Source organism: Manis javanica, chromosome 1 (assembly GCF_040802235.1).
Source record: "Manis javanica isolate MJ-LG chromosome 1, MJ_LKY, whole genome shotgun sequence".
Lineage (NCBI taxonomy): Eukaryota > Metazoa > Chordata > Mammalia > Pholidota > Manidae > Manis > Manis javanica.
This window is the reverse complement of record NC_133156.1, coordinates 28292021-28304529: the sequence shown is the minus strand read 5'-3', so window position 1 is coordinate 28304529 and position 12509 is coordinate 28292021. Positions and strand designations below refer to the sequence as shown.

The 12509-nt window shown below is 54.9% G+C and overlaps 1 protein-coding gene across 6 annotated transcripts in view; it reads left to right on the top strand.

Moving 5' to 3' along the window:
• Nucleotides 1-12509, top strand: part of PPARGC1B (PPARG coactivator 1 beta) — a 122088-nt gene that overhangs the window by 101591 nt on the left and 7988 nt on the right. For 2 of the 6 annotated variants that reach the window (XM_073230791.1, XM_073230814.1), the window contains exons 5-11: nucleotides 270-1386; nucleotides 2282-2318; nucleotides 2734-2798; nucleotides 3931-4723; nucleotides 7501-7576; nucleotides 9513-9637; nucleotides 11986-12119. In XM_073230791.1, the coding sequence (XP_073086892.1) occupies nucleotides 270-1386; nucleotides 2282-2318; nucleotides 2734-2798; nucleotides 3931-4723; nucleotides 7501-7576; nucleotides 9513-9637; nucleotides 11986-12119 (2347 nt within the window). Of the gene's footprint in view, nucleotides 1-269; nucleotides 1387-2281; nucleotides 2319-2733; nucleotides 2799-3930; nucleotides 4724-7500; nucleotides 7577-8367; nucleotides 9400-9512; nucleotides 9638-11985; nucleotides 12120-12284; nucleotides 12507-12509 lie in introns of those variants that run through there. The other 4 variants (XM_073230802.1, XM_036994069.2, XM_073230813.1 and 1 more) reach the window with 3 other exon arrangements.

The window sequence follows — 12509 nt, the reverse complement described above, 5'->3', positions numbered from 1 at the left end:
CAGTCAGAACGGGCCACTGGCAGTCAGTCTGCAAGGGGCGAAATCCGTGTCAGGAGGCCTGCTAGAAGGCTGGCCACCCCTTCATTTCTCATTGCTTGAGCACTGCCAGCGGCCAGGCTTGGTGCTGGAAGCTGGGGATAAAGTGGGTGAAACCTGGCCATTCTGATGATCAGGTGACACACTGGGCCCAGCCAGTGGCTGCAGGGGTGGGTCAGAGGGAAGGAGCACCGTGGGCCTCCGTCCTCACTGCGGCCTCTTTCCCTCTCTAGATGGACAGCACCCAAGACAAGAGGCCCCCCACAACGCAGTCTCAGAGCCGGAGTTGTACAGAACTGCATAAGCATCTCACCTCAGTGCCGTCCTGCCCCCTGGCTAAAGCCCGCTCCCCAGATAGGGGCCTGCAGCCGCCACCACCCCTGAGTCCCCAGCTCCCTGCTAGGGGGCATGGGGGGCCTGGTGAGGACTGTCTGAGCCCCCAGCCAGCTCTGGCCCTTCCTCAGGGCTCCCCAGTACTGAGCAGGGCAGTTCCCAGCACCCAGGTTTCCCAGGAGGACATGCAGGCGATGGTGCAGCTTATTAGCTACATGCACACCTACTGCCTCCCCCAAAGGAAGCTGCCCCCACAGGCCCCGGAGCCAGCCTCCCAGCCCTGCGGCAGCCCCTCAAAGCAGGTCAAACCCCAGCCCCAGTCCCGGCACCCTTCCAAAGCTGCCTGGGCTGAGTTCTCCATCCTGAGGGAACTTCTGGCACAAGATGTCCTCTGTGATGTCAGCAAACCCTACCGTCTGGCCACACCTGTCTATGCCTCCCTCACACCCCGGCCCAGACCCAGGCCCCCAAAGGACAGCCAGGCCTCCCCTGGCCACCCATCCCCTGCAGTGGAGGTGAGGATTGCAGCTTCGCCCAAGAGTACCGGGCCCAGACCCAGCCTGCGTCCACTACGGCTGCAGGTGAAAGGGCACGACAGCCGGTCGGCCAGGCGGCAGCAGGACAATGATGAGGAGGAAGAAGAGGAGGAGGAGGAGGAGGAGTGGGGCTGGAAAAGACCAGGCAAAGGCCTGCCATGCACCAAGCTAGCGAGGAAGCTGGAGAGTTCGGTGTGCCCTGTGCGGCGGTCCAGGAGACTGAACCCCGAGCTGGGCCCTTGGCTGACGTTCACCGACGAGTCGCTGATCCCTGTGGAGACCCAGAAAGCTCTGCCCTCACTGCGCCTTGCTTCTGAGGCCTACAGCATGGCGGGGGAGCTGGGCAGCCCCAGGGACGAGGACAGCGGCCAAGACCAGCAGCTCCTCCGGGGACCCCAGATCTCGGCTCTGGAGAGCCCCTGTGAGAGTGGGTGTGGGGACACAGATGAGGACCCCAGCTGTCCACAGCTCCCTTCTGGAGGTAGTAGGAGTTGGTGGTCTGCAGGAGAGGGGGCAGGGGTGGGGTGTGGCGCACCGCAGTGCATGGGGAGCCCAGAGCCTCGTGTTGGGCACGTCCCTTCCACTCTGGCTCTCCGCTTCCCTTTTTGTACAGTGGGCTGGTTGAGTGGATCTCCAGGAATCACCCATGCATCTCTTGAGTCTGTCATCACATGGGCCAGGTGCCACTTAATGAACAAGGAGCAAGATCCCTGCCTTCATGGGGCTTGTATTTCAGTGGGGGAGACAGGCAATCAAAAAGCAAATAAAAACGGAAGGTAATTTCAAATCATGATAACTGCTCTAAAGAAGACTTCCTGGGTGATGAAGTGACAAGGTGGGAGTCTATAAATTCAGTTCAACAAAAGCTGAGTTGTAAATGGTAACAGCAGTGAGAATAACAAGTTATCTGTATGGTGTATCCCTGTGCCCAGCACTGGTCTAAGACTTAACACAAATTATCTGCATTGATTCCTCTCAAGACGTCTGTTATAATCTCCCTTTAAGACACAAGTGGAAGCACAGAGGAATCTAGGGGTCATTCTGCTTGTTAGTCCTGAACCGCTCTGGCAAGACCCCACTGCCGCCGGCCTTGGGAGCTGCTTCCCCATGGCGCTGCCCTGCTGGGTCAGGAGGGGTCGCTCTGGTGCCCATGTGCTGCTCCTGCCAAACTGAGTAGCTCTGGCAGCCCTTCAACGCCCTGGGACTGAACCTGGCTTTGAGTTGTTCCTGCCTTGAAAAGGGCAGAGGCTTTTGGGTCCCATTCCTGAAAGGAGATGTGCTTGGTACCAGTGAAGTTTGGGGTCTCCTCTGGAAGGAAACATGGTGTGATGCTATGTTGGGACATCTTATTTTTTTCTTTTTTGTCTTTTTTTCAGACTCTCCCAGGTCCCTCATGCTGGCCTTGTCACAAAGGTAAATTTTTGGAAATTACTACTTCATGAGACTGTCCTGTTGGTGTGTATGCTGGAGGCTACACAGGACCCCTGAGCTTGGCCCTGTCCCCACAACCTTGTCCTCATTGACATGTGGGGCCCTGGGGCTTCAGACCTTCCTCTCCTGCTGGGCCTCAAGCGCTGCATGTGAACATGGAGGGGGGGGTGATACTTGTTCTGTCTCCACACCCAGCTGATCTCTCCTGGTTTCCTAAAGGAGCTATGCAGTTCTGCATTCCTCTAATCCAGGACGGGGGATCCCTGGCAAATTTTCCCCAGGCCACACTTCTGTGGGCCGCAAAGCCAGGGTCTGTCACAGTGCCCCGTTGCCATCCCTGTGTGCCCAGGGAGGTGGAGCTGCTGCTAACTGGCCTTTCTGTCCCTACCCCCACCAGTGACCCTTCTTTTGGCAAGAAGAGCTTTGAGCAGACCTTGGCTGTGGAGCTCTGTGGCACAGCAGGTGAGCCAGATGTGGTGGGCTGCCCTTTGGGGAGCTGGCATGACCCCCAGCAACAAGTCTCCCACACTGAGCAGCCCCTCCCTGCCATGGCTACACAGGCTGCCCAGGATACGGAGGTACACAGTGAGGGCGCCATCAGGAGGAGCATCAGGGCCTGAGCAGAGCCATTCAGCTGCCAGCTATAGCACATGAGCTGTGGGCAGGGTTAGAAAAGTAGACATTTGTCTTTCCCGGTAGGAGCCCACAGTCTTGTGTGGGAGACAGTCACACCATGACATATACTGTTCCATATGCACTAGTTCCCAAGTGTGTGCAAAAGCTCTGGGGGCAAAGGAAGGGGTCAGGTAGGCAAGGGCAGGGCCCACAGGAGTGGGGCCTTGGAAGATTTGTAGGGCATCTGGAACAGGGAGCACCAGCTGTGCTTGCATGGTGACTAGGTGTTGGACAAAGAAGGGAGGCACATCCTGGCAGCAGATTCAGCAGAGCAAAGGTACAGGGGAGAGCACACAGAGCATCTGAGGGTTGTGGCCACCTGGCATTGCTACATGCAGAACTAGGGGGTCAGGAAGGAGCTTCACCAAAGGCCACAAGGAATGCCAGGTTGAGGGGTTTGATCTTGATCCTGTAGGCGTCAGGAGCCCCCAAAAGGAAGAGATCTCAGGCACCTAGGTTCCCTCCAGTGCACTGGGGAGGGCGGAGGCCAGGGTCAGATGCAGGGGCACTGTGCATGTCAGACCCAGGTGGGAGGTGTTACTCCTGGGGCCTGCCCCCTCTCCATCTCAGGAGACAGTAGAGGTGATCGGGAGGAATACCTGGGAGGGCTTGATGAATGATGGCATATAGAGTAGGAAGAGATAGTGTAGATGACTTGGTGGCTTCAGCTGCCACTGCCAGGCTTCAGAAAGGATGGCAAGTGGATTTCATTACATGCCTGTGTGAGTCTGTGTGAGGAGTCCTGGGCCCCATCCAGACTCAGCCAGCAGTGCAGTGATTGATTAGTGATGCCTGCATTCCACTGGGTTAGGGAGACAGTGGTACTTGTGCTAATTCTTTGCCAAACCAAACTAGGGTCTCAGTGCCATTCGGAGAAATGATCTGTCTCCGCCTCGTGTTTCTCCTCTTGCTTGGGTAGGACTCACTCCACCCACCACGCCTCCATACAAGCCTACAGAGGAGGACCCCTTCAAGCCAGACATCAAGCACAGCCTGGGCAAAGACCTGACTCCCAGCCGCCCCACCCTGGAGGTCCTCCAGCTTGAGGCTGCCACAGGGTCTGCCCACAAGCTGCCTAAGAAGCACCCAGAGCGGAGTGAGCTCCTGTCCCGCCTGCGGCATGTCACAGCCCAGCCAGCCTCCCAGGCTGGTCAGAAGCGCCCCTTCTCCTGTTCCTTTGGAGACCACGACTACTGCCAGGTGCTCAAGCCAGAGGGTGCCCTGCAGAGGAAGGTGCTGAGGTCCTGGCAGCTGTCTGGGGTCCACCTGGAGCACTGGCCCCAGCAAGGTGCCCCACGGGCTGTGGCACTGGCCTCTGGCAGGGAGGAAGACAGAAGCTGTGGCACCAGGACCTCCCCCAAGGACAGTCCGCTGCTGAGAGACCATGAGATCCGCGCCAGCCTCACCAAGCACTTTGGGCTCCTGGAGGCCACTCTGGGGGACGAGGACCTGGTCTCCTGCAGGAGCCCCGAATACGACACCGTCTTTGAGGACAGCAGCAGTGGTGAGAGCAGCTTCCTCCTGGAAGAGGAGGAGGGGGAGGGGGACGACGAGGATGATGAGGACTCGGGGCTCAGCCCCCCTCGCTCCGACCGCTGCCCCTACCAGAGCCCGCCCAGCAAAGCCAGGTGGCAGCTCTGTTCCCGCAGCCGCTCCAGCTCTGGCTCCTCCTCCTGCCGCTCCTGGTCACCAGCCACCAGAAGGACCTCCAGGTATGGATGCATAGCCTCAGGAGGAATGGGGGGCAGCCGTGGGACCCCAGTTCAGAGGTGTCAGAGGAGAGAGGAGCCCTCTGGTTGGGGCATGTTTCCCAATGAGGCCCTTGTCCTGCTCAGAGGCCTGGAAGGGGCCTCCTCAGGCACAGCTGTGGGCAAATCGTGGAGGCGAGTAGGCCTGCTGTGCGAGTCATGAGTGTCCCGAATCTGTTGAATTTAGGAGGGGAATGAAACCCACCCCAGCCCATTTGTGGCCTCATGTCTGAATGACCTGCCCATCCTTATCTGTGTGTTTGGCTTTCATATTTGTGAAATAGGTAGGTTTGGGTAAACATACACATACCCATACAGTTTAATATCTATGTGACATTTACATGTAAAAGGATTGGCATAATTCTCATCTTTGTTCTAAAAAATACCTGGATTTAAAGCAGGGATTCCCATTTAAAGTTTATTTCTATTTCTTGGACCTGCTGAGCAGCACAGGGGCTTCCTGCACTCAGACGCCCCCTGGGAGCTCCTTTACTTTCCCTGGGAGATGATGCTTCCTGAGCCAGTTTGTGCATACCCTCTTGGCTCACTGAACTAGACTGCAGAGGTCCACAGGTCAGCAAGGAGCTGGGCAGAAAATGTGGAGGTTTGGCGAATGTCAGTGGAGACAGGTTGCTTCTCTCCCTGATGGCAGCAGGACCCGACTCTGCGGAGGCCTGAGGGACTGGTGCCAGTCCCAAACCCTCTGCCTGTGATGCACCTGAGTGTACACTAGATGGTGCTCTGGGGTCTAGAGCGCTGTAGCCCAGTCATCTAGAGAGAGGGCTTGTTACTGCCCAGATGACGGCCTCACGTCTGTCTCTGCATTCTGGGCTGGTGGGGGGAATTTGTATTTCTAACAAGTTCTGAGGTGGTGGTCATGTTCCCAGAGTAGCATCCACTGAAGACCAGAATTCAGAAAACAGATACTTTTTTTAAGGAAAATTCAGCTTTGTATTCACTATCTGCACTATCCAACCATTTGAGAATCTGATTAAAACAAAGGCTCTCCTTCCTATTAAGATGTGCATGGACTTCTCACTGGGCATTCGGCTTTAGGGGTTTGTGGACTTCCCAGACACTAATGTTAAGAAGCCCCGAGTTATGTGTTACCCCAAGTGAGTTCCCCAGCAGTTACTCTGACGCCCTTCTGTGTACTGACCTGGAAGATGAAAGCCGCCTTCTGCCAGACCTCTCGGAGCCCTTTTCCCACAGGGGTCGCTGTAAGCTAAGTGACTAGCATCCACCTGAGGCACTTTGCTGTTTGCTCAGAAGCTACTAAATTCTCTTCCTGTTGAAACTTGTTGTCCCCCAAGGCCAGAGCTGGAGTTTCTGACCTCAATCACCCCCCAGACCTGCTCAGGGGACTGGGGTAGGGCCTCTTGTCATGGACTTGGTGTGCAAAGAGTTGAGAGCTTCTCTAGAAGCTCCCGTGGATTCTCCTTCTCTACTTCTTACTTTCGGGCCAAGTTCAGGGCTGGCATTTTTTGCTCACTGGAGGCAGTTAATTAGTTAACTCAGTTCCTGCTCAGCTGCCTTGCCTGGCAGAACTCAGTGCCTGGCAAACTAGTTATCAGCCTTCCCCAGACCCACAGGTACCTGTACTTCCACTAAACACCAGTCAGCAGGAAGCCTTCTGCGCTGGTTTAACCACACATCCCAAATGCCACAGTGCTGTCCAGTCACCCTCAGCACTTCAGGCGGGAAAAGGCCAATGCTACTGCAAATGGGTGATGATACTATTATCGTATAGCACTTTGAAGTTTGCAAGTCACAGCCCTTTCTGTTACCCTGTTTGAACTTCACAGATGTGCTTGGAGAGTGCACCTGTTTCTTGTCCCCATTTTATAGATGAAGAAGCTGAGGCTCAATGAGGTTTAGGAGAAGAATGTAGGAAGCAGTCGTTGAGAATGCCAGGGCTAAACTGAGGGGACGCATACAATAGATTCTCCCTAATTTACAAATGAAGAACTGAAGCTGAGAGGGCTTAAGTAAATGGGTCCAAGGTCACCCAGCAGGGACGTGATAGAGCCAGGATTCAAAGGCAGGTGCTCTTCCCCTCCTGGCTCTTATTTCCCAAGGATGCGGAGGGGAAGTAACAGAGCGGGGCTCACCTCACACATGCTCTGTGTGCTCCAGCAGGCCGGCCCTTGGGAGGAGAGGGTGGCGTGCAGACAGGCAGGAAGGCACAGGTATACAGCCCCAGGGGCCACCTCGCTTTGCATGTGGGCTGTGATGGCAGGAGTTGCTTCTGGGCCAGGCACCAGCCACTAGAGTGCCATGGGTCTAGGATCAGCAGACCTCTTTGTAACTCTGATTTACCCCCTGTCTAGCTTTAGGCAAATCCCATATTGAACCTGAGCCTCAGGGTTTTCATCTGGAAAATGGGGAAACTTAATAGGTTTTTTCCTCTTTCTTCATCAGATCAAATACGATTATGAAGAGAAATGGCCTTTTTGCCCCTAAAAATGGCATAGGAAAGCAGGGTTCAGAATGGTTAAATGAGTGACATGGTGTACTTCCTGGGCTAATGCCAGGAGCTGGCAGCAGGCATGTGTCCAAGTTCTCAGACCCACACAGCGCTGGGCCATCACTGGGCTTCTGCCAGAGGGAGTCACAACAGCTCCGCCCTCATGAACAAGTCCTGGAGAAGTGCCCTCTGCCTCCTGGAGCAGCTCTGCCTATCTGCCCCACTGTGGTCCCTCCCCAGAGTGACTGCCTCTGCTTTGCTTGTTCACTGACAGATGTGAGAGCAGAGGGCCATGTTCAGATGGAACACCAAGCGTCTGGCGCGCCAGGAAGCGGCGGGAAAAGGCCATTGTAAGTGATCTGGGGCCCCAGAGCCCAGAGTGAATGGGGACAAGCAGGGATATCAGCAAGGGCTGGGGCTTTGTAGACCTGAAAACCTTGGTGGCTGGCTGTGGCCTGAAGAAGATAATAACATTTTTCTCACTTCCAAAACCACAAGAGTTACCAAGGGCATCAAAGGTGGCATCGTGCAAAGTGCAGCCAGTGCCTGGCTGTGAGGCATGCAGTTTGTGGGTATTAGGGCTCAGCATCAGGCTCAGCAGGGCCAAGAGGGCAGGCTGTGGTAGGAGGGAGCAGAGAGGGCCACCTGAGCCATGGACCAGTCCTGCCACCACCTTCTGTGTGACCTCTGGCAGGCCCCCCAGCCTCCCTGAGCCTCTGCTTACTCATCTGTACTTAGAGAATTAGGCCTTGGGTTTCCTAAGGGTCCTCCAGCTTGACCAGGGCTAAGGGCCGAAAGAGTCTCCACTTACTCCCTAAGCTTTCCCCCGTCAGTGCACAGGCTACGCCTGCTGAACTCACTGCAGAATGCCCCCTCGGGAAGCTGCCCCGGGAGCTGGAGCCAGCCTCTCCTCATCGCTAGAAAGGAGGGAAGAGAAAGACAAAAGCACAAAAAAGCTCACTTGATTGCTCTCGCCCATGACGTGCTTTAAGGGCAGAGGCAGGGGGCACGTGAGGCTATGCACCCCAGAGGCGTACAGCTGTCTGTGAGCAGGCACTTAGAACCACGGGCTGTGTGTGGAGCATCTTCTTGGAGTCCATATGTTGACCGTAAAGTTGTGACATGCCTGGCACTGTTCTAGACCCTGGATGACAGCAAGGACAGGACACACGAGGTCCCCATGTGTTGGGACACAACTACACCCGTGGTCGGGACAGAAGGGAGAGAAGGACAACAGACTCATAAACAAGAAATAAAAACAGTAATTACAGATTAGGAGAAGTGTGGTGAAATTAATTTCATGACTGAAATCTCTGAAACCATCAGGTGACCAGTTAGGAGGATGTATTTACTAAGTGGCGGTCTGGGAGGGGCGTCTGCAAGAAACTGGGTCCGCCTTCGGATTCAGAGCTTCAGGGAGGCTGGGGGAGGGGATTTCTGCATGGAGCTGACCCTGGAGTATCCTGGTGGGAGGGTGCACAGCTCCTGCCAGCCCTGCTGTGGACCCAGGGCCTGTGCTTTCCTGTCTGCCCTCTGAGGTCTAAGAATGGGACGGCTTCAGAATCACTGGCCTTAATCTGTTCCCAGAGAAAACCTGTCCAAACCAGAAGCTGTCAGTTCTGACCACGGGACCACAGGTTTCCAAGAACAGGGCTAGAGTTTCTCCAGCAGATCAAAGAACTCTTCCAGTAGAGTGGCTTTAATTGGATCCAATCACAACCTAGAGGAGAAGAGGGGCAGTCTGGCCTGGCTATCTCCCCACCCCCACCCTGCTGGGTTGTTCCAGGGGCCTGTGGCCATGGCACTGAGCCCACCTGACATGACCTATTGGTCACAGTGTCTGCACACTGCCCTGGCAAAACCAGAGGTGATGGCAGTGCCAAGCCCTGTGTCCTCTGCCCCACTGCTTTGTTCCCAGCCCATTCTAACCCCCACAGCAACCTGGCTCCCAATGCTTGACTATTACCAACCTTATCAACTAGCTTGTCCTCCCCAAGACCTTCCCCACTACCAAAAACAGGCTTCAGACTCAGAACACAAGTACAGAAGCTACTGAGTATGCAGTTAATTCATGGTGATGAACTCTTCTCCTTTCTCTGCCCATTTCTCTCAAGTAAGCAGTTGCTTCTTTGGTGGCTGCTTCCCATCCGATACTCAGTGGCCCCCCTCCTCCTCTAAGGCAGGTCCTCTGGAATAGTGACATCATTGTCCTCTCTGACTCTGACCCCAGTTGGTATCACTTGCTCAGCCAGGCAATGACTGGGTCCTTCTGTGTACTCCCTTGAGCAGGGCGAAGGCCGTGTGGTGTACGTTCAAAATCTATCCAGCGACATGAGCTCCCGTGAGCTGAAGAGGTGCTTCGAAGTGTTTGGTGAGATTGTAGAGTGCCAGGTGCTGACAAGAAATAAGAGGTGAGTTTAGTCAAACTATTACAGAGGAGGGGAGTGAGAAAGGACAGAGGTCCCAGTCCAGGGCTGGCCACGCTGAAGAACCCCAAGCAGATTTGCAGAACAAATTTGTCAAAATTCATAGCCTGGACAAGGAGAGCCCGGTCCAGAAGTACCGGTAATGACTGCACAGCTCCAGTACAGCAGCAAATGTATCCTGGTGGTTCGCTAAGGGCCAGGCAATTTCCATGCATCTTGTAAACTTGGCCTGTGATATATGCACCCATTCTTCCTATTGCTTCCTTTTCAAGGAGCTTAGATGAGTTACCTGGACAGCTAGTTAGTGGCAGAGCCAGATCTGCAGCTCACACATCTGCCTGACGTTCTGTGCCCTGGAGCTGGTGCGGGGCAGCAAACAGCCCCTGGGGCCTAAAGGCACGTTTGCGCTGGGACCTCACTGCACTGCACCTGTGCAGTGGGACTGCAGCACCTGTCACCCGGTCTTGCTCTTCTGTTCTGCTGGGCGGCCTGGTTTTACCTCACCCACCTAAGGAAGCAGTGTTTCATCTGTCAGGGTATCTGCAAGAATAGGTTGCATATAAATGTATAACTTGGATGTCAAAACTTCTGTCAGTTTTGAAATAATTCTAAAGTATCTTCCATTATACTTGCAAACTGAGTTATTAAGGCTTTAAAATTCTAATTTAATAATAATTTTTAAAAGCTTTAGTGAAAAATAGTTTCGGCATAGGAGTCATTACATATCTCACATCCATTAGGATGGTTATAGAAAATTACAAGTGTTGGTAAAAATCTGGAGATTTGGAACCCTTGCACACCACTGGTGGATTTATAAAATGGTGAAGCCACTATGGAAAATGGTATGGAAGTTCTTTAAAAAACTAAATACAGAATTACTGTATGATCCAGGAATCCCACTCCTGGGTTTATACTCAAAAGAATTGAAAACAAGATCTCAAGAGAGATATTTGTACACCCCTGTTCATAGCAGCATTATTCCTAATAGCCAGGTGCCCACTGATACATGAATAGTTCAACAAAATATAGTATAGACGTACAATGGAAATACTTGTCAAACTTACAAAGATAGGAAAATCCTGTTATGTGCTACAAGCATGGATGAACTTGAGGACATTATGCGAAGTGAAGTCAGCCAGTCACAGAAAGGTGACTACGATACGATTCCACGTACATGAGGCATCTAATCAAGTCTGTGGACACAGCAAGGAGAGAAAGTAGAGATCTGTTGCATGACAGTGTGAAATACTGAATACTATTGAACTGTACACTTAAAAGAGCAAAAATGATAATTTTGTTACATTATTTTACCATGATTTTTAAAGAGTTATTGTACAAAACTTTTTGGTTCTATGTGGTCTTGATATCAAGTGAATATAACATGCAAAAATCAAGCAAGCAGTCTCAGACATTTGAAGAGGCAGAAGGGGTCTAACTTCAACTTTGTTCAGAGAGTTGTCAGGAAATAGGATTCACTTAAGTGTGTGTTAATCACCTATGGTTGGTAAACCTGTCCCTAGCCGAGAGCGGCTCCTCGTCATCTCCTTCCCTGGGGGGTCTAGCTAGCAGACGAAGTCACCAGTCCGGACTGTTTTCTTTCTGTGGAGCTGAGGGGTCGGATAGGACTGACCAGGCCCCTCTCGCCCTGCATCCCTCTTGGGCAAGCTTCCCTCGGGCGGCCACGTGGCCTCCCCCAGCTCTCAGCTCCCCTCCCAGCAGGGGAAGCAGGAGGCACCCTCACGCTTCCAGCAAAGACCTGCGGTGTATTTCAGCGGAATCTTTCCTCTCTGGGTGGATAGGCTCTTCCTTGAGCAAGTCACTGTGGCCAGCGGGGGGCACCGTCATGTGACTGACTGCCGCGCCTGAGCCCTGCCGAGCCCGCCGCGCTGTTGTCTGGCCACAAGGAGCGGAGGCCGGGCAGGCAGATGTGCAGGTGTGCACCGCGCAGGAGGAGGTGCACGCCGACGCCGGCAATGCCAAGGGGGTTTGCAAGCCGGGCTGGCCCCGGAAGTGGTGGCCGAGGCCGGCCTTGGAGGAGGAGGGCACCGGCGCGGCAAACCCGAGGAGAGGGGGCTCATGCGGGGAATGCAGCGGCTTTCGTGGCTGGAGGTCTTTGGGCAAATCCTGAACCCCAGAGAGCCGGCCACCTCGTGCCTAAGGAGAGCACAACAGTGCCACCCGCCCCGGCGGCCGGCCCCCGGGCAGACCCAGTGAACCGCCAGCGCTTCCCCCCCCCCCCCTGCGGGGTCAGCCCAGCGCTTGCCGTCGTCCCACCTGGGGGGTCATCCCGCACCAGCTGGCCCGGTAGCATCTCCCCTGTCCTCTCCCCGCAGGGGCGAGAAGTGCGGCGTCGTCACCTACCGCTGTACCGAGCACGCCGCCCTGTCCCTGCGGAGCGGTGCCGCCGCGCGGACGCTGAGCTCCGGGGGACTCGGGCCCCGCCGCTGGCCCAGGCACGCTGACTACGGTAAGTCCCCAAGGCCCCGCCGCATCCAGTGAGGCCCCAGCCCCACAGCGCCCCCTGGACACAGGCCCCACACCCAGGCTCCAGCACGCTGAAGGCAGGACTTTGCAGCCGCCTCGCCTGGAGGCACCACCTTGTTCTCTTCTGGCCCATCTTGTCCCGTCCCAGGACCTGTACCAAAGAGAGAGACTGAAGCCTCCCCTGCCCCTTGGAAGGTCCAGTCTTGTGTCCACAGCCAGCTGCCAGAACCACGACTACTGTCTCTGTCCCCACGGGGCCAATGGCTGCCGTGCCTCCTTGAGGGGCATTCCATGGTGGCCCCAGCAGGCTGCAGCCTTGCCCACTGATGGGCCACAGTGAATATTGTCCATACTGTCATCATGCCCTCACCAT